The 26,523-nt window shown below is 37.6% G+C and overlaps 1 protein-coding gene across 2 annotated transcripts in view; it reads right to left on the bottom strand.

Moving 5' to 3' along the window:
- The window catches only part of MBD2 (methyl-CpG binding domain protein 2), a 65,005-nt gene extending 39,218 nt beyond the window's left edge, over positions 1-25,787 (bottom strand). The window contains exons 1-3 of one of the 2 annotated variants that reach the window (XM_069467985.1): positions 25,133-25,787; positions 10,261-10,420; positions 7,828-8,277 (exon numbers count right to left, since the gene is read on the bottom strand). In XM_069467985.1, coding sequence (XP_069324086.1) covers positions 8,071-8,277; positions 10,261-10,420; positions 25,133-25,677 — 912 coding nt within the window. In that variant the 5' untranslated portion in view covers positions 25,678-25,787 and the 3' untranslated portion in view covers positions 7,828-8,070. Of the gene's footprint in view, positions 1-7,827; positions 8,278-10,260; positions 10,421-25,132 lie in introns of those variants that run through there. The other variant, XM_069467984.1, reaches the window with a different exon arrangement.
- Positions 25,788-26,523: the final 736 nt, after the last annotated feature.

The following is a 26,523-nucleotide window of genomic DNA, read 5'->3' as shown; positions in this document are numbered from 1 at the left end:
TAAGTATCATTTTAATTCTGTGGTATTGCATACACCACATAGCCCTAAGAGATACTCATGCCCCAATTTGAGAAGCAAAGATTTTGATCTCTATAAGGTCAGTTTCCTCATCTGTAAGTGAGAATAATAACAATAGCTTTTGCATAAGAGTCTTATAAAGATCAAACAAGATAATGCATGTGTTATGCTGCTGCTGCTGCTAATGCAACTTTCATTCACTGAACAAATACTGAATGTCTACTATGTGCCAGGCATTGACTGGATGACAAATATACAGTCTTGAAAAATTTCTATCTCAGACTTACATTCTGGGGGTAGGGAGAAGACAACAATTAGCAAAACAGATTTATAGCTTATAGTCATATTGGCACGTAAATTCTGAATAAACAGCAGCTATTTCTTTAGCATTACCATGTCATTTAACATACCATTGAAATTTAGAAATGCTACCTATTAAGCTTTACCAGCAGGAAAGCCATCCCCTGGTTCAAACCAAGGCATGCCTGAGTGATATCCGTAGGTCAAATTAAGGCTATGCTCAGAAAGTAATTGCAGATTTGCTCCAGAACATGTACAGTAGCCAATAGTAAATGCCCTTCCACAAAATCAAGTGCCAACAATGAAAAGTGCCTTAGAATCCTTGGGAGAATTGTGGAAACGGTCACACAAATGGTTTTCTGCTGGACTTAATTCTTTCACTGACCTGGAGTCTACAAGTTTGGTTGACTCTTCAGGACCTATAAAACTTAGTGAAACAGACCGCGATTGTCCACAGAAACCTGGGCATCCAAAATAAATCTTGTCAAAGCCATAGCATGGGCAGTTATGTCCCCAAATCTACCTTCATTATTAACACTACAGCCAAACCCAGGCCCTCTCAAAAGGTTCTATCACATTTGGATACATTTGAAGCACCAACTTATGATAAACCCAGCATCACACTGAACAAATCATTCTCATCCGCAAGTCTATTTAATAACATGGCTAAAGTTCTTCTGTTCACATTCTGCTTCCTAGCAGTCTTTATCCAATCAGTATCTAAATGCATGGCTCAAATTAGCCAAAAAGATGGAACAGCACTATTAGCTAATAATCTTCTAATTATTTTATTAGCTAAAGACTATTAGCTAAAGATATATATCCTTTATTTATTCATTTATTAAGAATATTTCTGTATATAAGAGAAAATTAAAAGTTCTTTGGACAAGAGAATACTAATTAGTTCTACTGTCCTTTGCTACATCTTACCTTTCTTCATTCACTAATTCATTCATGATTTATTCATTAAACAAGCACTGTCCAAGTCACTATCATCTCTACCTGAACAAATACAACAGCTTCCTAACTGGCCCCCAATTTCCACTTCTGTATCTCTGCAAAACAGTCTCCACACACAGCCAAAGCAATCATAGTGCCACCTACGTAAAGCCCTCAAACAGCATTCTATACCATTCTTTATGCCGGCTTACCACATCCATGATCAGGCTTGTCTAGTTCTTCAACCTTACCTAGTACCAGTCTCCCACTCACTAAGCTCCAGCCAACCTAGCCTAAAGTCCTCATATGCTGACTACATCCTGCCTTAGGGAATTTGCACTGGCTCTTCCCTCTACATGGAATGCCTTTCCCTCTGGTTTTTGTATAGCTGACTCCTTGTCATTCAGAACTCAGCTTAAAAATCACCATCAGAGAAACCTTTCCTGATCACTCAACCCAAAATAGCCACACAATCACATCATTCTCATTTAATTCACTGCATAGCATTTCATATTTTAAAGTGTGTATTATTGTTTGTTATTACACTAGAATATAGGCTCCACAAATACTTCCTCCAACTGCATTACTAGAATTAAAATAACACCTAAGCATATAGAATGTGCTCAAAAAATTCCATGGATGTATAAAGTGTCCACTACATGTAAGGTCTGTGCTGTGCAGCCCTACCCTGAAGTAGTCTCATATTCTGTCCTTAACTCGGTGCTAAATGAGTACTAAATAAGTAGAAAATATACTTCAATGTAGTCTACGCTATACATCTCAAATTTACTAAGAATAGGCATCTGTATTATCTGCCTCAAGATTATCAATGTAAAAGAAATAATCCCTAAACTTAGTTAATAAATCTATTGCTATTTAACATTAAGTTATGCTTATAAATAAGCACGTCAGCATCTTCCTCTGAGTCAGACAGCCAGTCTCCCATGGGAAAATAATCTAGGCTACAGATGGTGTTTTTGACAAAGTCACTGTCAATCATAGTGCTGTTGTATCATGAAATAATGGGAAATAAAAAGAACAAAGAATCTAAAGCTCAGCAGACTGTCAACATAGGAAGACATCAAAACAAGCTGTGTACATGGCAGGAAGCATACCATGTTGCTCTTAGGGAGCGAAGGTTCAGGGAAATATGTTCTTAAATGATGAATCTGAAAACTTAGATCATCTCACTGTAATTTACCATAGTAACTTTTTATCTGTATAGACAACAACCTAAAATTATGTATGGTGATTTTAGACAAATGAGACAGATTATGGAAATTAATACGTTGGGGCAAAGTGTAAGGTCAATTAATAGGAATGTCAATGAGCAAGTTATAAAGATGGAACAGGTTATCCCTTAGATGAGTTGTACAGAATTTTGAACTGGTAAGAATAATATTAATTTGGAGATATACAGAGCTAATTGGCCTTAGAGGCCTTAGATGCAAATAAACTTTAAAGAGAATCAAACTTGCCCCAAATGGTCAACCATTCTCCCTTACAGAGATAAGCAGGAGTTGAAGGAGCCCATACTCTGCTGAGCAGTTCTGTTATAGATTACCACGTAGGAGGCTGAGAATTAAGGTCAAGAACAAAGCCAGTTCTGGTGGCACTCGGAGTTCCAGACAGGTCCTAGTTGCACTAAGAAAAGTTTCTCTGTAGAACACTAATCCAGCAGGGGTATACATACCTTCTTTCTAAAAAGTCAAGCCCAGAACATTTCAACTGTTTCTATACTCTGCCTAACAATTATTATATCTAATCCCACCACACCTCACATCCCTGTCTGCCCAGGTAATGATCAAATGGCCACGTCTCTCAGATCACACATTATCACCCACCACTCATCCCCATAATATTCTATGTATCTACCCGATACTTCAGTAGATCTCAAACTTCTTTGACCTCAACTAAGAGTAAAAATATATTTTACATCATGACTCAGCATATACAGGGTGTATTTATCATGAAATTCTCCTAAAACAAACTTACCCTTAGTAAATATAATGTACACTGACCATTTCTTATTTCATATTTTTAAAAATTCTAGTTATGAACCATTACTTTGATTTAATGATCTGAAGTTTGAAAACCAATTCCCTAACCTTACCCATCCCTGAGATCTAGGATCTGTCTACTTCTATCTCCACAGGCACATGTGTCCAGGCCATCGTCATTCCTCATTGGACCACAACAGCTACTTGCTCCCCACTTCCACTTTTCCCCATTTCAATACTAAATTAACAGAAACCTGTATTCAACAGTGGCCCCACACTTATCCCTTGGAAAAACTTCAGGCTTAGAAATGCTAGATTTATCACCTGTGATCTATTCACTCCCCCTCTGCCCCAACTATATCTACAGAGACCAGAAAACAATCCCTTCAGCAAGACCTTAATACACTGACCAAGAGAGCATCCGCATTTTTGGAAAAGATTTTACATTCTCCACAGGCCAGGAATGTTGGTGGAAGAAATGAGGTCTTTGTTTTTAGTTCGAATGAAGAATCCTAGCATGGTAGAAGAGGCAGTTTTTACCACAATATGCCCTACCAGGAGTTGGTAATCAGATTGTTCTTACCACAGGGCTCTTTGGTGGTGGTTAATTGGCCATAAGGTCCCTCAGGCAGAAATAAATTAGCCCACTAAGGTACTACACTTCAATAACTAAAAAAAATCCATGTTCAAACAAAGGCCTAATCTGAGCTACAGCAGTGACCTGGCTCCCCACCTGTTCCATCACACCTTCTCTCAAGGCTTGCTCCTTCTCCTGCCTTTAAAACAGTGGTTACTTTTTCAGCTCCATATTCCTCTGAGAATTCGAAGTAGACTCTCTCTTAGAAAAATGCACACAGAAAATATTGCACACAACTCAAAGGTTCCTGGAGGTCTTCCTGTGGTATGGACCGCCAGGTTAGAAACCCCTCTGCCTCTGTATTAGTTCCTTCCAAGCTGGTCTCTTTCAACCTCGAGAGGAAAAATAAACGTAATAATAACGTTCCTCAATCATGCATTCTCTTCCAAATATTGTCCTCTCTTTTCTACCTCTCATTCACGCTTCATAAGAGTAGTCCAATCATTTTTGTGGGGAGGATAAAAATGAACATATGTGTACATGTGTGTAAATGCAGAGAAGCTCTAGAAGGATACACAAAAAAACCTCATTAACAACAGTGTTCTCTAAGGAAGAGGACTCGGGCTGAGTCCTCTTCCTTAGAGGAGAGGGAAGGAGACATTTTTCATTTAATATCCTTTTCACTTTTCACTACATGCACAAATTGCTCAACCAAATAATGATTCAAAATTTTAAAACTTTTAAAAGAGCAGGCACATTTTGTCTCTCATTTCCCAGAAATTTTCTGGCATTCTAAATATGACTTCTGATCTTTCCATCCCTTGAAACTGGTTATGTAAAGGTCACCAGTTGCCGTCTAAGGACTTCATCCTCCTTTATGTCTCCATGGCATTTTACGAAATGGCGTTTCGTAGGCTTTTATAACACCGCATTCTCTTGATTCTCTTATTTTCTTTCTGGAAGATCTTCTCACTCTCCACAAGATTAATTTATTCATTTAATCCACAGGCCTACAGTGTGCAAGATACTTTTCTTCTGTTTGTCCTTATGTTGGGCTACACCAATGACAAATCTGTAGGATAGGAGTTCTCGAAGTGTGACCTGAGAATCCCTGGGGGTCCACAAGATCGTTTTGGAAGTTCAAGAAACTATTTTTTTTTTTTTGAGACAGGATCTCCCTCCGTTGCCCAGGCTAGAGTACAGTAGTGTCATCATGGCTCACTGAAATCTCAAACTCCTAGGCTCATGCCATCCTCCTGCCTCAGCCTCCTGAGTAGCTGGGACTATATGTGCATGGCACTGCACCCAGCTAATTTTTATTATTTTTTTGTAGAGATGGCATGGTCTTTCTGTGTTTCTCAGGCTCGTCTCAAACTACTGGCCTCAAGCAAGCCTCCGACCTTGGCCTCCCAAAGTGCTGGGATCAGAAGCAGGAGCCACTACATTCAGCTAAGAAATAAAATTATTTTAACTCAATCTTCTTCACTCTGGCCCCAAAGTTGTCCTTCTTCCCCTATTCCTTGACTCTCCCGCTCCAGGTGACCAGTTTTTGTAGCAGGCATAAAGAATTCTGTCTCTATAATCATCAGGTATTTACATCTACTAATTTCTCTTGACTGAGTCTTACCTTTCCATACCTCCTGCCACAGCATTAATTCAGGCCATTATTACTCTTCTAGACTACAACAGCCTAACTAGTCTCCCTACTTCCAGTTTCACCCCTTCCCAAATCTAGTTTCCATAGTGTACTCCATTCCATATCCAATACCCAAATCTGATTCTCACCAGCACCACCCACTCATTTAACAGTTTCTCAAGTTGCACAGAAACTGCCTCCAAAATACATGAGCTCTCTATAAAAATGTCCTATTGTTTTCTTGATAATTAAAACAAGCACTTTCTAGAACTGGTTGAGAACCTAGATATGCCCATACAGAATCCAATTCTGTGCTTATAATGACAATAACATGCTACCACCTTACACTAAGATAATTCATGAGAAATAAATGGCAGACTTAAGAGACAACTGATTCCACTCAAGAGAATATGATGCTCTTTATTTCCAAATGTATTAAATTTGGGTGAATAGAGAAATGTGATGAAAGAACTCTTTCCAAGGTATTAGTAGTATTGTCAAGCCAAACTAAAAAAAAAACTTATTCCATATCATATTCATATTGTAAGCAATTTGTAAAATATATCACATGTCACATTAATTTTAGGGAACTTGAATTTTATTCATTTTATAGATTTAATTTATAAATATTTTGCTGTTAAGACCTAGAAACACAACAAATTCAGTTTAATGTTTACAAACCTGAAACATTAAATGGAATTTCTAGTGACAAAACCAAGCTACTTGAAAGTCCCCTAAATGTATCTTCCACTCAGAAGAACCACTGTATTCTTCTTTATCCAATCCAATGCTAGAGTGTCTCCAATTAGATTTTTTTTTAGAAACTATCATCTTGCCTCTACTCTAGTTTCCTTCTAAAAACGTTGAGGGTCGTATCTTTGAAACCTTGAAACATCTCATCTTTGAAAAATCAAATACTACATAAATGCCTAAACAATATTTAGCTTTTGAAGCAAAGGTTTTATTGTTTTATTTACATATTGAGAAGCACAGCTCTACTTTTTGTTGTTGTTCTTTTTTCACTAAGAATTTGCAAAATAAAGACAGGCACAGCTCTAGAACTGAGTCATCTAATATGGTAGCCAGTAGGTACATGTGGCTATTTAAATTCAAATTATGTAAAACTAAAAATTGAGTTATTTAGTAGACTATAGGTACATTTCAAGTACTCAACAGCCATATGTAGCTGTGGTTAAAAGATTTCCATCTTCATAGAAAGTTCCACTGCATAGGTTGCTCTGTAACTTCTCCCTCTGAGAAAGCTACTCATGACTTCAAATATCAGCTTTGTGCTGATGACTTCCATATCATTAAGACTTTTTCCATTAACCTAATAGAGTATCTTCAGTAACCTGCTTGATATTTCATCTGTCAGCTGGAGAGATGAGGGTGGCGGTTAGAAATAATTATGGTGGTGGCAAGAAAATCAGCAAGATATAATGTAATCAAGAATGGAATCTTTCAGGGTAAGGTTAAGATTGAGTCTAAGACAACTGAAATATGTAGTGCAAGAACAGTAGTAGATATTAATCAAAAGACAATGCCCACTCTACCCTACCCAACCATCCTAAAATAATTAAAAACCACTTTGCAAAGATCTTCAAAAGGTATCTTTCCAATCACACCTAAAGATATTATTCACCACCAGTAACTCACCTTTGATATGGAAGATATATTAACATCACAACTTACAGTCAATATAAATTACAAGTTAGCCTGTTTCAAAGTTTATTTTGTTAATTACATCTCTAATTCTTTAAAGATAAGAATTTTTTAAAATGTCAAAAACAACACAATTAATAGTGTACTTTAGCCAGCTTTACAACTTCAAAGCAAAACACTACCTCAGATTCCTATTAATCACTATAAAGCTCCCAGCTTTCTTTATACTGTACTATCATAAAAAAGATATAATAGTTATTATCTATAAATTTATTTTTTGTTTTATAGAAATATCTAATGTTGGTGTTAGAGAGCTTTTTTTTTTTTTTTGAGACAGAGTCTCGCTCTGTTGCCTGGGCTAGAGTGTCGTGGCGTCAAGCTCACAGCAACCTCAAACTCCTGGCCTTAAACAATCCTTCTGTCTCAGCCTCCAGAGTAGCTGGGACTACAGGCATGTGCCACCATGCCCGGCTAATTTTTTTTCTATGTATATTTTTAGCTGTCCAGATCATTTCTTTCTATTTTTAGTACAGATGGGGTCTCGCTCTTGCTCAAGCTGGCAAGAGAGCTTATTTTTAAAAATATAAACTCCACTTTCTTACTCTGAAGCTAAGATAAAAATCAAATGCAAAAATAAGACCATGCCCCACAAAATTCAGTTAGAAAGCTTCATAAAACAATGAAAATGAAAGGCATTTCCAAATTAATGTATGGTATATTAATTTATTTAATATTTATTACCACTATAAACTTTTGGAATGAGGTGGATATTAAATCAAATAAGCATAAAGCAACATATATTAAGTACCTACCGTGTGCTGGGCTTTAGACTACATATACAAAACCAAAAAAGACATGGTCCCTGCCCTCATGGAGCTCACAGTCTAGCTGAAGCAGACAAACAGTCACAAATACAACAGCAAAGCACCAGGCAAGCATTACGGAAGAAGGGACTGGTTCTGCCTGGAGCATGCAGGGCAGGCTTCCCAGAGATGGAGACAATGGAGCTGGGCCTTGGATGAGGAGGAGTTCGCCAGATGGAAGGGAAGGGGGGAAGCACACTCCAAGCAGAGGAAACAGCATATGAGCAAGCAGAATCTTGAAAGCGCATGCCATGGTGCAGGATGATGAGCGGTCCAGTGCAGCTAGAGCAGAAAAGTGCACACAAACTAAAGAGATGAATTAGTTTTTCACTTTTAATGAAACACAGGTGTCAGGAAATACATCTTCATATTACAATTAATGTAGCTAAACTGTGATTCTGGTAACAGTAGGGTAATTCGAAAGCATTCTATTCATTTCATACTTGAGCCCCTTCTAGCCCCATCTGTAGGTACCCAGCACTGTGGTCAGAGTTTGAAAGGGAAGTCTTAAAAACATAAATCTTAATTTTCCTCTGTACATTTAAGAGGCAAACCAACCTCAGAATAAAGGTTTCCTCAAGCTGCAATCATTGTGCTTCACTTACACACACACAAGGTGCTAACTTGAGCTCCCTCTACTCCTACTCTTATCTTTAACATTTTCGTAACTATCAACCCAAACTCATCCTATAGTTAAGCAATACAGAGGCAATTTAGCCTTTCCTCTCATTCTGCCTCTCTGAACAAAGTACCTGCCAATGCACCTATGGAAACCAACACAAAGCATTATGATGTGAGGGAACAATACATTCTGACCTCCATACCGATTTATAGAAATTAAACTACTACTGTAAACCAAATTATTAAGCTGAATTCTGAATAAAGGCAGGTATGAAGCAAAGACTCCATGCCTTTCAGAAGAAGTAACAAGGACAAGAAGGAAGACAGCTTAGGTCAGAAAGTTTCCTACACTGGCTACGAGGCAACACTGTCCACCAAGGCTGTTTGGAGCTCAGGAAGGTGGCAGCTTAGGGTAGGGGCAGTGGGGAAAGGAAAGGAAGTAACAGGGGTCAAATACTTTGCTAGATGTTGTTATGCAAATTCCCATTTACTTCTCACAGTAATGCTAAGGGGAAAAAATTTTATTTCCTTAATTTTACAAATAAAAAACTTGAGGTCCTTGGAGGTTAAGAAAGATTCCCCACGACTATCTCAGCTAATAAGTAGTAGCAGCGCCAGCTCACCAAATCATGCCTTCCTGGGTCCAAAGCCCCTTTCCACCCTACACACTGCCTTTGGGTTCCGAAAAGGAATGCAGTGCTCCCAAGAGACATGCAGGGTTATACTGGTCATACCCTAAGAAAGAAAAGCCCCTACTGCTCCCGCCACTATTTTCACAACATCGGTGTGAGGGAACAGTGGTGGCAATACCTGTACACACAGATCCCTGAAATTTAGAGGAAGAAAAACTGAGGAAAAAATGGTATATATGTTTAGTTGCCCTGGGGAAAAAGAAGTTTTCTTTGCAAAGATATCGGGTGCTTTAATACAATTAAATTAGCACAGGTTGAGTATCCCTGATCCAAAATATTAATATTTAGGATCAGTTTCAAATTTAGGATTTTTTTCCAATTTAGAATGCTCAACCTGTATCATAGTTCAAATAGTACTTGTTCAAATTGTTACAAAATAAACTATCAACCAAGCAGCTTTTCAATAAAAATAAGAGCTAATGGAAAAATCTCCAATCACAGTATTAGGATGAGAATATTATTCCTAAGGGTCATTATTGTTAGCATCATCAAAAGTCAAAATAAAAACTGCCCTTTTTCAAATCCTGAACCTGAAAATTAATAGGTAATTATAAACTATGTGGTATGGATACTTGTCACTTGAAAATTTTGCCTTCTTTTGGGCAAAAGGAACTATTTTAAGGGGGGCAAAAGCAGACAATTAACATCAACAAAGAAATCTTTTGTAAATAGTCCCAATGGGCCAAAAAGCATGATGTATGTTGGCCTAGAGAGATATTAAAATGCTGTTTTCTACTGTGCACAATTTACTAATGCTCTCTCCATGTAAGTACTACTGCCAAATACCAGAAAATAAACCAGATTTAAGTTAAAAAACTTCACAGGGCAGGGAGCGGGGATTGGGGGGGGACAACAAACAGATGGGACATTCAGACAACCAAAATTCCAATGTGAGATACTTTTTGGAGAGCTTTTGAAGTAGCATCTATATGCTGTAAGTAAATTCACCAACCTTATTTTGATTGAGAGGATCATTCCGCAGTCTCTGTTTGTTCTTCTGTAATTTACTAGGCATCATCTTTCCAGTTCTGAAGTCAAAACTGCTGAGGTCAACAGTATTTCCCAGGTACCTTGCCAACTGAGGTTTGCTTCTGAACTTCTTACCACTTGGACTAGAAGAAAGATAAGGTTAATTGAACAAAAGGCAACAATATTTACCCTTGATCTCTACATAAACCTTTTCTTCATGCCTTCCTCTGCCCCCAATCACTATCACATTATAATTTTAAATATGATTTTTTTTGAAGAAACATTAAAGTTTTCAAGGCACTTCATAACTTCCCTGTAAGAAGAAATAATGTGCCATCTACTATAATGCTCCCCTTGGTAATCTACTGGAGCACATAAAGGATGTTGCTACAGATTATCCCACTGGTCATTCACCCAGCAACCACTGACAGAAACCAAACACAAACTGCACACAGAGCACACATGCACACTGCAAATGTCTTCAATCTTACAAACTTTCTTTCCATATTGACTTTTGAAATGCTATTTTTTTCCTGTAAGTATTACATATATACAATGCCAGCAAAAATCAGAAAGAACTTCAAAACAAACTCTTTTGAAGTCAACAATCCTGGTTAAAAGCACACACAAACATTTGGAATCCATATAATTTTTGAGCTACCAATTTAGGATTGTAACATTTATAATAGAAAAAAATTCTTGAATCTTGACAATATTTAAATACTCCCTAATATAACTATTAAAGGAGAAAAATAAGGCAAACATGTGCTTATACAATACTGACATGAATTTTGTTAGCCAAACTCCTGCCTTAGAGAAGTACATCAAGAATAATTTACTTCTTGTAAGAAATATTGCCAAAGCTGGAAAATTACAAAAGTGCCAAAATTATACGGAGGACTAAACTAGTCTTTCCTAAGGAATTTTTACTATGTGGCATTAATCTGTTAGAAATTTTTTATAGGAAGAAAAAATAAAAGAAAACTATGAGAATTCTACAATATCTCTCAAAGAAGCCACCATGTCACATTTGGAACTTAACCTTGCACCACATGACCACAATAAAAAAAATAATAATAATAACAAGAAGACAAAAAGAAAACGGCTGAGAAATCAACCAATAAAATATTCCCCTGGAACACAAAACAATTCTCTGGGTCAAGTCCAAACCAATATACCCCATTTGTCTAAGGTGTTCTGCCCACACAGACTTCAAGACAACTGAAGAACGTTAACAAAATTCTTTTTCCACAATCAACATGACTTAAGTGTTCCTGAAACACAATTCAAGATACAGAATTCAGCCAACAGATGAAGATAACAACCAGTAACAACAAGAACAGAACAGAACCAAGCAGACAAGAACACACCAGGGGAAAGAACATAGGATTATGTATGTGCAAACCACAACTCCAATTCTAACCTAGATTTCCAAATATGCTCAGTATCAGAAAATAAAATAGCAAGTCACTCTCAATATTGTCCAAAACTTGAATCATCTCTGCCCACCAAACATGTCCACCCTCAAACCTGATCTATAATTCCCGACTTCTGTTAGCCGCATCACTTTCCACTTAGTATTTAGTCCTCCAGGGTAGAAGGACACACCACAATCCTTCAGTGCCCCCGTCCCTCAGCCACATATCCAGTACCAAGTTCTAAACATCAGAGATTCCTCCGTGCTAACAAAATAGTTTCACCTCCTTAAGAAAACATCAAAAACTTTCAATCTGTAATATATATTTTTTTCCAGATGATTTTCCCACCAGCCTTGGCACCCTACATTCTATATGTAACGTTGCCAAAATATGCCATAAACCTTTGACTCTTCTAGCCACGTCTTTCCATATGAAAGGATAAGCATAAACAAGACCTTGCCAGTCAAGGGGCTATTAAATACTCCAAGCCCAGCTAAAATGTTACCTCCCCTAGATGCCTTCTGAGAGTCTTCAATACAAGTTAGAAATGACTATCCCCTGAAATCCTATTTCATTACAACAATTCCTATATATTTTCTTGATGAGTCAAACAACCAAAAATTATAATATCACTTTTTAAAATCCTCAAATACCATAGAGAGGTTAGCATTGAACAAGGTAACTTTCTGAGAGAGAGAAAAAAAAAAAAACAACCTTATCATTTGAATAGTAAAGGATGTGGTTTTCATTTGCAGACCCAATGGAATAAATCTCAGGCTCACGCTTGTAATGCTAGCACTTTGGGAGGCTGAGGCAGGAGGACCACATGAGGCCAAGAGTTCAAGACCAGCCTGGGCAACACAATGAGATCCCATCTCTACAAAAACTTTAAAAATGAGCTGAGTATGGTGGCATGCACCTGTAGTCCCAGCTACTCAGGAGGCTGAGGCAGAAGAATTGCTTCAACCCAGGAGTTTGAGGCTGCAGTGAGCTATGATCGCACCACTGCACTTCAGCCTGGGCAACAGAGCGAGATCCTGTCTCAAAAAAAAAAAAAAAAAGGAAATTAAAAATAATTAACAGTTACACTGCATTTGCATAGAATTTTTAAAAATTTTTTCATGGTTAATCTGTTATATTGCCTAAGAAATGAAGTATTACTAAATGACTCAAATTAATTTGAAAAATTGGTAAAGATTACTCTATTATGTCACTTATTAATATACAATTATAATTAATTTTAATTAAGTTACAATAGCCATATAGTCCCTATAATCAGATACTCAAGTTACTGGTAAACAAGATTCTGATAAACTATTTGATATACCTCAAAAATGAAAAAAAATCTCTACACAAAATAAAATGACAACTCTCAATCAGATATCCCTCAATAGATCTCTTTAGCGCAACGAAAAGCTGAGTACAAGAGTAGACCTTGTCTTGACAGGTTAATTTTTCAGAAGATGAAGCTAGGCAGGTAGTAACTTTTACCAAAAAGATAAACACTAAGAAGATGACTTAGAGACAAATATAAAGCCTTTTTAGAGGGAATCAATTGACAAATTTCACAAATTAGACTGCAATAAGTAGTTTCTTATGTAATAGTTGAAATGTCAGTTATCTACTGCAGCTGAAAACACACTAGAGCCCAGAGCCCTACTACATTTCTCTACAGAACAAAACTCATCGGAGATCAATTCATTTTAGACACCTCTCCCCCAAATCAAGAAAATTTAAATACTTAAGAACTCAATTAAAAGGCTATACTCCCAGCCTGAGCAAGAGTGAGACCCCGTCTCTATTAAAAATGGAAAAAATCAGTCGGGCAACTAAAAATAGAAAAAATTAGCGGGGCATGGTGGTGTGTGCCTGTAGTTACAGCTACACAGGAGGCTGAGGCAGGAGGATGGCTTGAGCCCAGGAGTTTGAGGTTGCTGTGAGCTAGGCTGACGCCACGGCACTCTAGCCAGGGCAACAGAGAGAAACTACATATGTATGTATGAATGAATAAATAAATAAATAAATAGTTTAAAAAAGGCTATACTCAAATGTTATTGTGTATGTTTATAATCTAGATTAGCAGTTTCCCATGGCTTAAAATCGTTCCCATGTTTCTTGATTTTAAAAATAAAATGGAAGGTATTTATTATAAAATACCTGATATACTATAAAAAGGCCTGACATGCTCTAATAATAAACTAAATTAGCAACGAAGGAAGAAATGTAGAAGTTATAACTATTAGCATATCTAAAAGAAAGTTGGAATATCTACTATTAATAGTAACCAGGAAATTCTTACTCATACTGAATCACTACCTCCTGTCATGAAGATGGAATTCTATGAAACATCTGTACTGGATAGCTACAAGTACTTGTCACATACAATGCTGCCTTTCGAAAACAGTACAAGCCATTCTCTTCTCCGTTACTGCAGTATCTGGTGCACGGTGCTTTAAGGAAAGTGAACCTAGCTGCCCTAGGGGATTTTAAGGACGGGGACCTTTCTCTGAAGATTAAGGTGAACAAGGAGGAGTACAAGGCCCAAGAGAATGGTTAAGCAGGAAGTCTGTCCATGAGATACAGACCATCTGCAGAGCGGCAAACTGATCCTGGAAGAAGCAAACCTGAGGAAGTAAATGGTCGATGAACAAAAAGACTGTCACTTAATTTCTGATCTTACCCAGAGTGATCAAGTTATCATCTGTCTACCCTCTATGATGACTGTAGTGGGTCCTGGTCCAAAAGTAACTAAGCTTTTATTTCAAAGGCATCAAATTCATAACTTAGGGAAATTACTTGTTTTTTTTTTGTTTTTTTTTTTTTCTCTACTAGACTGGAGAAGGATATTAGTCATTTTCAGTTTTCTCTGCCCAAAGTGATTACTTCTAATCCTGGTAATGAAATACTATTTCACTTTCAACCACAAAAAAAAAATTCCCTACCAAATGCCCCCTAGACATGCCATTCCTGAACCAACTTGTGATCACACCTTTAACTTTTTCTATCCACTATTTAAATACCCTGAAGTACCAATTAAATGGAAATCAAAACCACAAATTGTATTCTTCCAGTTCATATAAGAACATTTCCTCACTTAAACTGTGTCTTTTACTCCTTTCATTTTGATTAAACTATTTAAAGCAATTCTTAAACCTAACTCTATCTTAGAAGTTTTAAAGTATAGATTATCAAAAAGAAATTTTATACAGCATCAGACTCTCAAATCTAAAAAACAAAACAAAAAAATATATAATTGAGATACCAGAAAAACTCAAATTATGCTTACCTTAATTTAGTAGTATTTACATTTTGTCACACTGTGAACTCACCTGTAATCACCATTACCTGAGCTAGACAACTACAACATGTCCTACTAGTTTATGACACGCAAATTATATATTCAGAATACCTGCTGCTTGCATGTGAAACTGTACTCTGAAATCAACCTTCTAATACAGCAGAACATATATTTTCATGTTATTTTGGTAACATGGAAAATCATGATAGTCAAACCATTATAAAGACAGAGGTCTAAACAACCACAAGTATATATCTTCAAGCCAAAGTCTAACATGATGAACTGTAGGGGTGGCAGTCAACAGAGTGGAATAAGATGAAGTATCCTGTAAGTGACAAGAAGTGTCACAGATGGCAGATGGACAGCTATATAGCTAAACAGTATGTTCAGAGGTATATCATTCCCCATCAGTATCAGGAAGTACTTTATGGGGAATAATAGAAATCTCCATACTAAAAATTCTATAACCTACGGCACTGCCTAATCTAAGACTAAAGAAACATCAACTTTCTATTTTTTTATTCCTTTAAAAATATTAAAGCTTATTTGTTACTTACAAGAGTAAGTGTTCAAAGAAAAAAAAAAAAAAAAGATTTCCCTAACTTTAAATAACAACTGTTTCCAGAAATCAAATTTAAGCTAAGACTAAAAATCTGAAATTAGAATTATCTTTTTGTACTTAGGTACAAAACATATAATCAGAAACCCGCCAAACCAATTAAAGATCGTATACCATTGCTTAAACACATGCATGCACACATAGACACGCACACACAGACACACAAACAAGCATAAGAGCAATGTACCTAGAGGTCAGCTCCCACACACCATTCTTTAACTCCTTTCCTATCAACCTTTAAATGTAGCCCTTTCCTACAATGGGCCATCTCCAGCCCCCTTCTATAGCTTGTCTCAGATAGATTTTATCTCCTATGTCTGATAAAATACTAAATAATCACTTTGGAACCCATCCTTCCTTTCCATTGCCGCTGTCCAAATCAAGTTTCTATCACCTCAAATCTAACTCATTATTACAGGCTAACTGATATCTGCTAGTCTCTTTGCATTCTAAACTATCCATATTGCTCTTCCTAAAACACCACTTCGACCACAGATCCTGTTTTAAAAAGCCTTCAATGTACTTTATTCCACTAGCAAAACGGAGCCAAATATCTGAGCCCTGCATTTTACATCCATTTTCAGCTGGTCTCCCCTTAATGTTTTAACCAGACTTTCTACTCCTCTTACCTAGTAACCTTTGCTCCAGCTATATCGGTTTATTCACTGTATTCTGAATAAGCTGAATGGTTTCTACAGTCCTTTGCAAACACGTTTTTTTTAACCTGGTCCATAATATATGACTCTACCCCTAATCTCCAAGAGCCTGGAAATACCAATCCACCTTTTATCCTACATCTTCCATAAAGCCTTTGCAGAACCCAGTAATAGGAATGTTTCCTTCCTCTGAACCCATATAGCAATTACTGCCTATATTAAGCAAATAATCATGAACTGCCTGTTAGTCTCTCCTCTAGTTTTAAAACACTGAGTTCTATACGGTTATAAAATTTCCACAAATTTCAATCTTATCTTCACAAATAGCATACTGAAGTTCTTATTTATAAATGAAATTATAGGATGTCAGATTTGCAACAAATAATGATGGTTGGGGTCAGGGGTAGACCATATGTTGACAGTTGTTTAAGCTGGGTAGTTTTTCATACAATTCTCTCTACTTTTGTATGTGTGTTTGAAAATTTCTCTAATAAGATGTTTAAAATGTAAACATTAAAATATGCAAGCTTAATACTTCCCCTGAAAGTAGAAAAGCAATTTTCAAAAAATATCAAAAACTTTGGACAGGCCAGGCGCGGTGCGCCTGTAATCCTAGCATTCTGGGAGGCCACAGCGGGAGGATCGTTTGAGCTCAGGAGTTCGAGACCAGCTTGAACAAGAGCGAGACCCTGTTTCTACTAAAAATAGAAAGAAATTAGCTGGACAACTAAAAATATGTAGGAAAAAAAAAGTTAGCCGGGCATGGTGGCACATGGCTGTAGTCCCAGCTACTCGGGAGGCTAAGTAAGGAGGATCGCTTGAGTTTGAGGTTGCTGTGAGCTAGGCTGATGCCATGGCACTCTAGCCTGGGCAACAGAGTGAGACACTGTCTCAAAAAAAAAAAAAAAGAAAAGAAAAAAAAAATTTGGACAAGTAAATTTGAACATTAAAGAATTTCCTTAGCAATGGAGATAGATGGTGGAGAATTATTTTAAAAGTACTAATAAAGAAAAATTTATTTGCAGTTTGGTTACTAATAAGATATGACAGCATTTCTCCTTTTCCCTCAACATAAACGTTTAAGGAATTACCGTAAAATTTTACATGATATGTAAGACTTAACAAGCATAAATGAAATTCTGTACCAATCATTTTCATTCCCAAAACTAGCATGTATTTAACAAAAATTACATGCAAACAGTATATAATTGTAGCTAATTACATTATCTCTATATCATGGTTTGTTAAGAAAAAATTAAAAGCCAGGGGGTGATTAACTAGAATGTGAAAAATGAATGAATGTAGAATTCTACCTAATTTCATCCCACCGCCTTAAGCCATTTGCTTTCTGGGAAAGGAAAAAAGAAAAATACTGAATTATAGACTGGACACTGCTATGGAAATGTCAGAAATTAAATACGTCTTGGAATTATTTCAAAATATAATTGAGGGGGAAGGGGTGGATATAGATGAAATAAGATTGGCCAGGGGTTGATAACTGTTAAAACTGGATGATGAGTACACAGGGATTCATTATACTTTTCTATCTACTTTACGAATACTTTTGAAATTTTCCGTAATAAAAAGTGTGTGTGTAAAGGGGTGTGTGTGTGTCTGTGTGTATGTATATATGTATGTACACACGCATAGACAAATACAGCCAAAAAACAGACGGGAGGGTACTATGTCAAAATAGTAACAGTGGTTCTCTTTGGGACTACAATAATTATCACCATTAGATCTCTATATGGTTCTACAATTTCCCAATTTTCTACATTGAGCGTGGGTTACTTTTATAATCAAGAAAAAATAGGTAATATTGTTTTTAAATCCTGAGGAATGAACCTTTATAGCTTAAGATTTTCCCTAATCCCATTTCAAAATACAACAAAATACTATAAATCTTCACATAATTACTAAGCACACGCTTCTACTTATGTTGGCTAATTAAGGAGAAAGGAATATTTTACTGATCTACTGACCATTTACTACATACTGAATGGATTTAATCTAAAAAAAAAAAAAAAAAAAAAAACTCCATGAGGTAGAATTTTTATCCTCGATTTATAGTTGAGGAATGAGCGGCTTACAGAAACATATCTGTTCTAGTTAAGACACTAAAGCAAGATTCAAGCCCTGATCTTGTGAATCAAAAGTCCCCATTCTTTATGCTAAACCAGGGCTACCCAACTGTGGTCTGTGGACAAACTTACTGATCCTCAAATAAGTACAGAAGCATAGTGAAAGCACTTAGAAACTGCTATGGTAACTTGACAGGGTAAGTTTATGACTGTGGAATACAGTAATAAAAAGTTGCAACATTCTGCACGTCCACTTTTACTTCACTTTTCTATTTTTTTTTATTATAGGCCACTAGACTTCCAAGATACTGTAACAGCTTCACAGTTATAGCAAAAGTTAGTAAAATTAGGTAGGAACATTATCCTCCCGAGATAATACAAAAGCAATTTTTGATGGTAGATTGTTTTAAGCAAAAAAGAATTTTTTTAATATTAAGAAAATCAAAAGTCCCATAGATCCTTTCAGGACTAAAAGTCAACATATAATGTATATACATAAACATGACACATACAAGCAAGTTTAAGGAAAAACAAGAATATTTACTTCAGCTATTCAATATTTGTATACCCGATTTAGTATAATGCAGGATGCTGAGTATAGCAGGAGACACAAGACAGCCTCCATAAGGGCACTCAGGCCTATCTATAGCCAGTATTAACCACAAGTTTTTTTTTTGGATTTAATAGAGAAAAGTATTAACTTTTGCTTTATTCAGCAAGGACTTACTAAGAACCTTCCATATACCAGGGACCGTGCTGGATACTGAAGATTTAAAAATGAATCAGACTCAGCCCCTGTCCTTGAGGAGGTTTAGAATCTGGTGGGCAACAAAGACTTGCCAACTATTTATTAAAGTAAATGTGATAAGAGTTAACAGATTTATACTCAAAATGCTATAGGAGTTGCCTACTCTGCTATGGGCCTCTGGGAAAGGCTTTTTAAAAGAGATGGATACCTATTAAAAAGAATTTTAAGGACATTCATCCTTGCTTTATCTATGGATTCTTCTAGTGTAAAAAGAACAAAGGAAAAAAATACCAAGATATAGCATTCCAAAAAAATCTTTTAAATGATATTCTTCTTTGTCAAAATTGTAAACCATTCATAATTATTCATAACAAATGCTAAGTGTTCAATTTTAAAATCCAATTTTCAATTTTATTATTTATACTCACACAGAGCTTATGTACATCAAGTCCCAAACAAATGAGTTTGAATTTATATTATAATGAGAAAGAAGACAGGGCAAAATCATGACATCCACAGATACTCAAATTTCATTCTATTCCACATTGTTAATCCCCTTCCTGGGGAAGTTTTAGCTTTTAGAAGTTCTGATGAAATTAACAATTTTCCTAGTCATTTTCTTACTGGAAATGTCAAAGAGTAATAAAAGACCAATAAGCAAGAGCCACAAAGGGCTTTAATATTCCAAACCAAACACTAAATCCACAAAATATGAGCTGATGATTTATTTCTAATTCATCACGCAGGTCATGAGAGGATCTCAAACATGAGTTAAAAGGTTATGAATTTCTATTAGTCCCACTATAAAATTTAAAAAACAAAAAAAGCATCACCTCCTCTGCAAATCACCCATTTCTGATCCATTAATTAAAACCAAATTATTAAAAATTTATGACTATACAGCTCACCAATGAAAATTTTAAAACCAATTTGAAAAAAATCATCTTTCAATGTGTTACAGATTATTTTTAGAATGTATATGCATGCATCAGTTCCTTTAGAGCTATGCGTATTTCCTCTAGTACAGGTACTGTGGGTGTTGTGGCAGGTAAGACTTTGCATGTAAGATCTAAAAATCAGATGTAGGACAGATGGCAATGTTGCACCCTAACAAATTCCTCTAGCACATCACTGAAAGATATGATGGTACAGCTGAGGAAGATGTATCAGAGCACAATTTCCACCACTCCTATATGTCTTTCATTTCTGGATCCAACCTTCAATTAGGTAATGTCAAGAGAAAAGACTAAAAGCAAGTCAAACTTTCCATTATACAATAAGCTCTTAATAAATATTGGATTTCTTTTGTTTCTCCAACTAAAGAGATTTTTTTTTTTAAATTGGTCTTTAGGGTACATTTCAACTGTATTTCAACCCTGAAAGAAGAGTTGCTGGAGGATTCTATTATAACTCTGCCCTTACCAATAGTACAACCTCTAGCATATTAATTTTTCCCATGCTACCTCCCCATCTGTAAAATGAAGATAACTGTACCCATGCCTCATAGGGCTATAAAGATCCAATATAATAATCTATATAAAACATTTACCAAAATAATACTGATAGCTGCCAAAAATCTGAGAGCTGCGACATGGAATACACGTAAACTAAGGCACACAAGACTCTATACCATAACCTATATTATACAGTCAATGAAACTCAAATGTTGATTTCTTACTCGTCTGTGCACTATGAGCATCTTATTTACTATTTCCATTTTATGTCTAATATTCAAAACCCCAGAAAAGGGCTTTCTATACTTCTACAGTACCCTCATATTAATGACAAAAATTAGAAAACTTGAAAATGTTTAGCCTTACTAATAAAATATCTTGACCAATTTCAGCCCCACACACCACCACAGGTAATATAAATAAACCAAAAGCTAAGAAGTCATTTAAAGCTTGTTTTACAAAATGTTAAGTGTAACATCAATTGGTAAATGCTTCTTTAACATCTGTGTGTTCAGCACTGTGCCTAGGAAGAAGGAAGACAGCTATGTAAGAAAGCCACAGGTTCTAAAGAAATGAGTATGACAGTAATACAAGGGACACCAGGTTTGACTACGTAGGAATAACCAGAAAGAAGAGAAGATGGGGAAAGACTTTTTACTGAAAGCTAAGAAGACTTTAACATGAATATATAAGAATCGACAACGGCCACATTCCCTCCCCTGGTCTATTCAGCCAGTTTTCTCCAAAGACTATGTGGAAGAGTCTTTTTTTTTTTTTTTAAGGCATAACAAGGTTGGGGGGAGGTTAACTGAACTTTGACATCCTCAATGATTCAGAATTTATGCCCTCAAGGTATCACACTAGACTTTAGTAACAAATGACATCTACACGTTTTCTAAACCTATTTTATGTTCAGCCCACAAACTGAAGTTATTTAATGAACTGTTTTCCTTAATTAGTCCTTAAACATGGCTAAAGCTTCAAGACCCACATATTTCTGAAACTGAATCTTTATAACACTATGAGGTACAGGTACAATCAAAGCCATTTTACAAACGGGAAATCAGCACAGGGAAGTTAAGCGACATGCTAAAGGTTGCATCACTGGTAAGAGCAGAGTTGGAATACCAACTGCAGAGCTCTTAACCCCTGTACTCTGTTGCCTTCCCTAGAAACGTCTACTTTTATCAGTATCACTCATAATTTTATAGACTTCAATTATGTCCAAGTCCTTTTCAGATCAAAAAGGTGAACTCTTTTTAGTCTCTCTTCATGTACCTTTCCCTGTGATTATTTTCATGCTCTGATCCCACCGTACTTTCTTTCCTAGAGAAGTGATCAGGTGGTTCGTAATTTTGATAAAAGAGTAAAAAAGTTTACTATGTTTCCAATATTCAACCAGATGATATTTCATGGCAGCAACTGTAATAGTTTACCACAGATTCCCAGGTCTTTAACCCAAGTTATAACCAAGAGTCTATAACCTAACAAGTTTAGACTTGATTTTGTAAAAAGCCAAGAAAGAGCTACTAACGGATCCCATGAAAAAGAAAATAATGTTTCAAAAATATCAACTGGCAAGTATTATATAAGGAACCAAAAACTAGAAATGACAATTATTGTTCAAATGGTGGCAATGAAATTTTTCAGAAACTATATCAATGGATCCAATACTTTATCACACCACACCCTTTTTAAAAATACACTTTGGATGATAATATATGAACTGCCACCACAGTATCAGTAATCCTGACAGAAGGCATAATTATATTGCTTAACTGGCAACCAGAGGCACGCCTTCCTATTAGAACTTGGCAGTTTCAAGAAGCAGCCAAAAAACAGTCTACCAAAATTTGAGGCTTTCTCGATGAGCTTAATTTCAGTCCAATTAATAAGTGTCAGCCACACCCTACGTTAACAGGCATGGATTCGTTTAAATTAATCTCCCCAGGGGCAGGCTAATTCAGGGGTTAGCATTATTAGAATCTGTGTGAACAACTGGGTGCAGGTGTTCACATTACCAACAGAAGAGTTAACTCTTAACCCACCTATTAGCAGATATAGCAGGTGTTTTGTGAACTACTGGTTTGTTTTTTTTTTTTAACGGTGGGGTGTATATGAGGACACTAATATGTAAAGCATTGACAATGTAGACTGAAAAATAATTTGTCCTCCTTTACAATAAGCAGGTGACTGCCATCATTCATCACAGAAAGGTAAAGTCACAAGTCAAAGTAACTACTGTATCACAAATATCACATGCTTATATGTACATGTTACATGTTTATCCAAAACTGTCTCAGAATATAACCTCGCAGAAGGAAATCAAGACTGGGTTTTATAATCCTACATAGTAACTAACACTTTGTAGGTAGTCAAAAAACAATAGACAATACTCCTTCCAGCCCTGAACATGTGTAGCCCAAGTCTGTTCAGTATGTCCTTTCCATTTTATATAAACAAGTGAAGAGCAAACCATATTGCAGTGTCTAAAAAAAAAAATTTCATTTTAGAGAGTAATTATCATTATGCTGGTTTGTAACTTAAGATTTGTTTGAAAAGTTTGTTTCAAATTGATATCAGTTTTTCTACCATAAAATATTTGAGTTTGTATAAAAAAATTTAACATCAAAAAATTTAAAACGGATTGAAAATGTTAAGTGACCACAAAATGAAATGAGCACTCCAGCAATATGACTTTTTGAAATAACTTTTCCAGCTAACACAAGGAAAACAAACAAACAAAAAGCTTTGCAATAACCAAAAGTTAGCTTGAACAAATACGTCATCTCAAAACCAAACAAACCATATCCCAAGAGAACTGCCATAGGGAGTGAAATTCAAAGTTTAAGATGCTCTACTGAGAATAAACTAGTTGTCTATTCCTCAAGGAGTTCAATCCCAGACTCAGAATACTCTTGTCAAATATAATTGCCTACAAGACATCATCACATACTTCAAAAGGTTATGCAGAGTGTCTGCTTAAAAAAAAAACAGAATGAGCTGTTAATGAATGAATACTTGAAAATGAACAATTGTGAATAGCACTAAATAAAAGCAATCAACTTGAGAGGAATAACCTATTTACCACAGTAACTTTCTTAGCATTAAATCAAATATTTAATATGGGGAAATAAAATACAAGATAACTTCTTTATATGTTTAAAATACATTTTTCATTTTATCATTTGAGATTTCAAGATGAGTGGTCTCAGATCAAGTGAAAAAATAAATTCTAATGCAACACCACTTTCATTTATTTTTTTACTTGAAGAGGTAAACGTATTTACTGAAATTATTCATGTATATATTTGAGCAACCATCAGGAATATGTTCATATTTACATGCTACACCAGCAGTGATCATGTTCTTACATGTACGTATATACGTGTGTATATTTAACTTTTTAAATCCATTTAAGAGTATTCTTAATACATAAACGTTATATCATATGTGTATTGACACATTTTCCCCAGGGGTAACATATTAAGCTACTTGATGACTGAAGACAGGAAATCCTTCATAACATTATTTCAATGGCTAAATGGCTGACAATTGGTTCCAACACCTATACCCTGAAAAATGCTTCAATCAACCTACAAACACAGCCCTCCAAGCCACTGAATATGATATGTTTATATTCTTTTCTATAAATGGGATAGTTTATAAGAAAATTTAGTAAATTTGTTTATTACAAAATTTCACTGGTATCAATAGCCACAGACACTTTCCTAAGCTTATTGGGTCATACAAACTAAAAAAAACATGAACAGCATGACTACAGGACTGCAAGATCACATTAAGGTGAAAAACCTCTAATCATTTAAACCAGGATTTCCCAACCTCAGCACAGGTGACATTTTGGGCCAGATAATTCTTTGTTTTGAGGGCTTTCCTATGTATTATCAGCTACCTACTAGATGCCTATAGCACCCCCTCCCCAGGTGTGAGAACCAAAAATGTTTCCAGACGTTGCCAAATGTTCCCTGGGGAGCAAATGTTGTTCTATGAGTCTGGAAACTTAGTGCAGTGTTTCTGTTTCAGAAGAGAATATGTTCTGCAACACCAAGGGAGTTCCAAGAAACTTGAGGCATTCCAAACGGCTACTTTATAAGAAACTTTCACGAATCCCACAAAGTAACTGAAATCTTGTTACTGTAGATAGCTAATTCTTCCACATGTGCACGATTAAACACTCTTGTGATGATGAATATGGGACAGGCTGGGACAGGTGCCAACAGTGACTGGGGTTTTACAGTTTCGATGAATTACACCTTCTTTTAACCCTTCAGTGGACTAATCATTTCTGCCAGAATAACCCTTTGCTGGCAAACGATTTTCCCCTACGCCTTCGACATAAGGTGCCCTCCTGTGGGCCCTCACCTTTCAGACACTGCCTCTCACTACACTGGGGTCAACTGTCACCCGAAGGTTCAACCACCTTCCACTACCAGGCCAGCCTGTCCTTGCCACATACCCTCCGGGCCCCTGCTCTCACCTTGACATCCCCAGCCCGGGCCAGCTCTTGACCCTTGACCCCAACCTGACCCCGCCGCCCCCTCCCCTCCCCCAGGAAGGTACCTGAAGTAGTAGACATCGCTCTTGCCGGCACTGAGCCCAGATTTTCGGATCACTTCCTCCTTCTTCCATCCGGGGGGGAGGGCCGGGCAGTCCATCCTCTTCCCGCTCTCCGTGGCCCGGGGTCCCCTGGGCCCCGGCCCCGCGCTCCCCGACGGGAAAGGGACCGGCTCCCGCCGGGGGGCGCCGCCGCCACCGCTGCTGCCGCCGCAGCCGCCGCCGTCGCCGCCAAGGCCGCCGCCGCCACTCGGGGGACGGCCGCGGCCCCGGCCCCGGCCCCGGCCCCGGCCCCGTCCCCGGCCACGGCCCCGGCCCCGGCCACGGCCACAGACGCCGCCGCCCCGGCCCGCCTGCTTCCACCGCCCCCGGCCACGGCCGCCGCCCCGAGCGCCTTCCCTGCGCACGCCGCTCACCGGGGACGGGGCGAGCGCGCTGCCCTGGCCCCCCTGCTCTATGGCGGAGTCGCCGCCAGCGCCGCTGCCGCCCGCCGCGCTCTCCCCCTCCTCCTGCTCCGGGCAGCAGCGGCCTCCCCCCGGGTGCGCGCGCATCCAGCCCCCTCCCCAGCCGGCGCTGCGCTTCTTCCGTAACCGAGCCCTTGGAATCCCGGAGACCCGCCCCGCCCGCAGCGCGGCGCGCGGGGGACGCGCGCAAGCATCATAGAGCGGGCGCGCACAGAGCGGCCCTCCTGCCCGGGGCGTGGCCCCGGCCACCGCCTCTTAGGTCCTCCAAGCGCTCTCAGCGGCCATCTTGTCTCCGCCTCCTCGGGGACACGCCCCCTACCGCGCCCTTCCGGCCCCCGCCCTCACGGGTCGCGCGGACCCCGGAAGGCTAGCCCGGTCGAGCCATCAGTGAGTGACCGGACTGGTGATTGCGGTCGCTTTGTTTTAAATAGGGTTAACCTCCCCTATTATGTGATTTCACCCTTGTTTGCTTTCCAATTAATGAACAAGAAACAAAATAGATCTCAAATTTTATACTCTCTAACTTGACTATTCATAATGGGTTAATAGATACCTCTCCCGCCTCTACACGAGGCTTGCCAGGGAGCTCAGGTTGAAGGAATGAGGCAAAGTGTCCCATTAGATAAATATCAGTGTTCTCCAGAAACATAGACTAATTCTCCTGTATTAACTTTGTAAGGATATAGGGAAGGAAATAATAACTTGGAATATTCCTTCCAGTTATGGAGTTTACCTCTAGATTCTCCTTAGAATAACCAAAATCCCTGAATCCAACTAATTTTCCAAATTACTTGGGATCTTTTCTTAATTGGACTTCCTTTTATAATACAAAAATCAATAGTCTTTGATTTGGTAAATATTCCCTTATGTTGAAAGACCAACTTAACCCACTGTTGGAGGCTCTTAGGAATCTGTGTGGAATTCATTTGGGTC

This window comes from Eulemur rufifrons, chromosome 5 (assembly GCF_041146395.1).
Source record: "Eulemur rufifrons isolate Redbay chromosome 5, OSU_ERuf_1, whole genome shotgun sequence".
NCBI classification, from domain to species: Eukaryota; Metazoa; Chordata; class Mammalia; order Primates; family Lemuridae; genus Eulemur; species Eulemur rufifrons.
The sequence above is the reverse complement of the archived record's forward strand: the minus strand, read 5'-3'. Positions and strand labels throughout refer to the sequence as shown.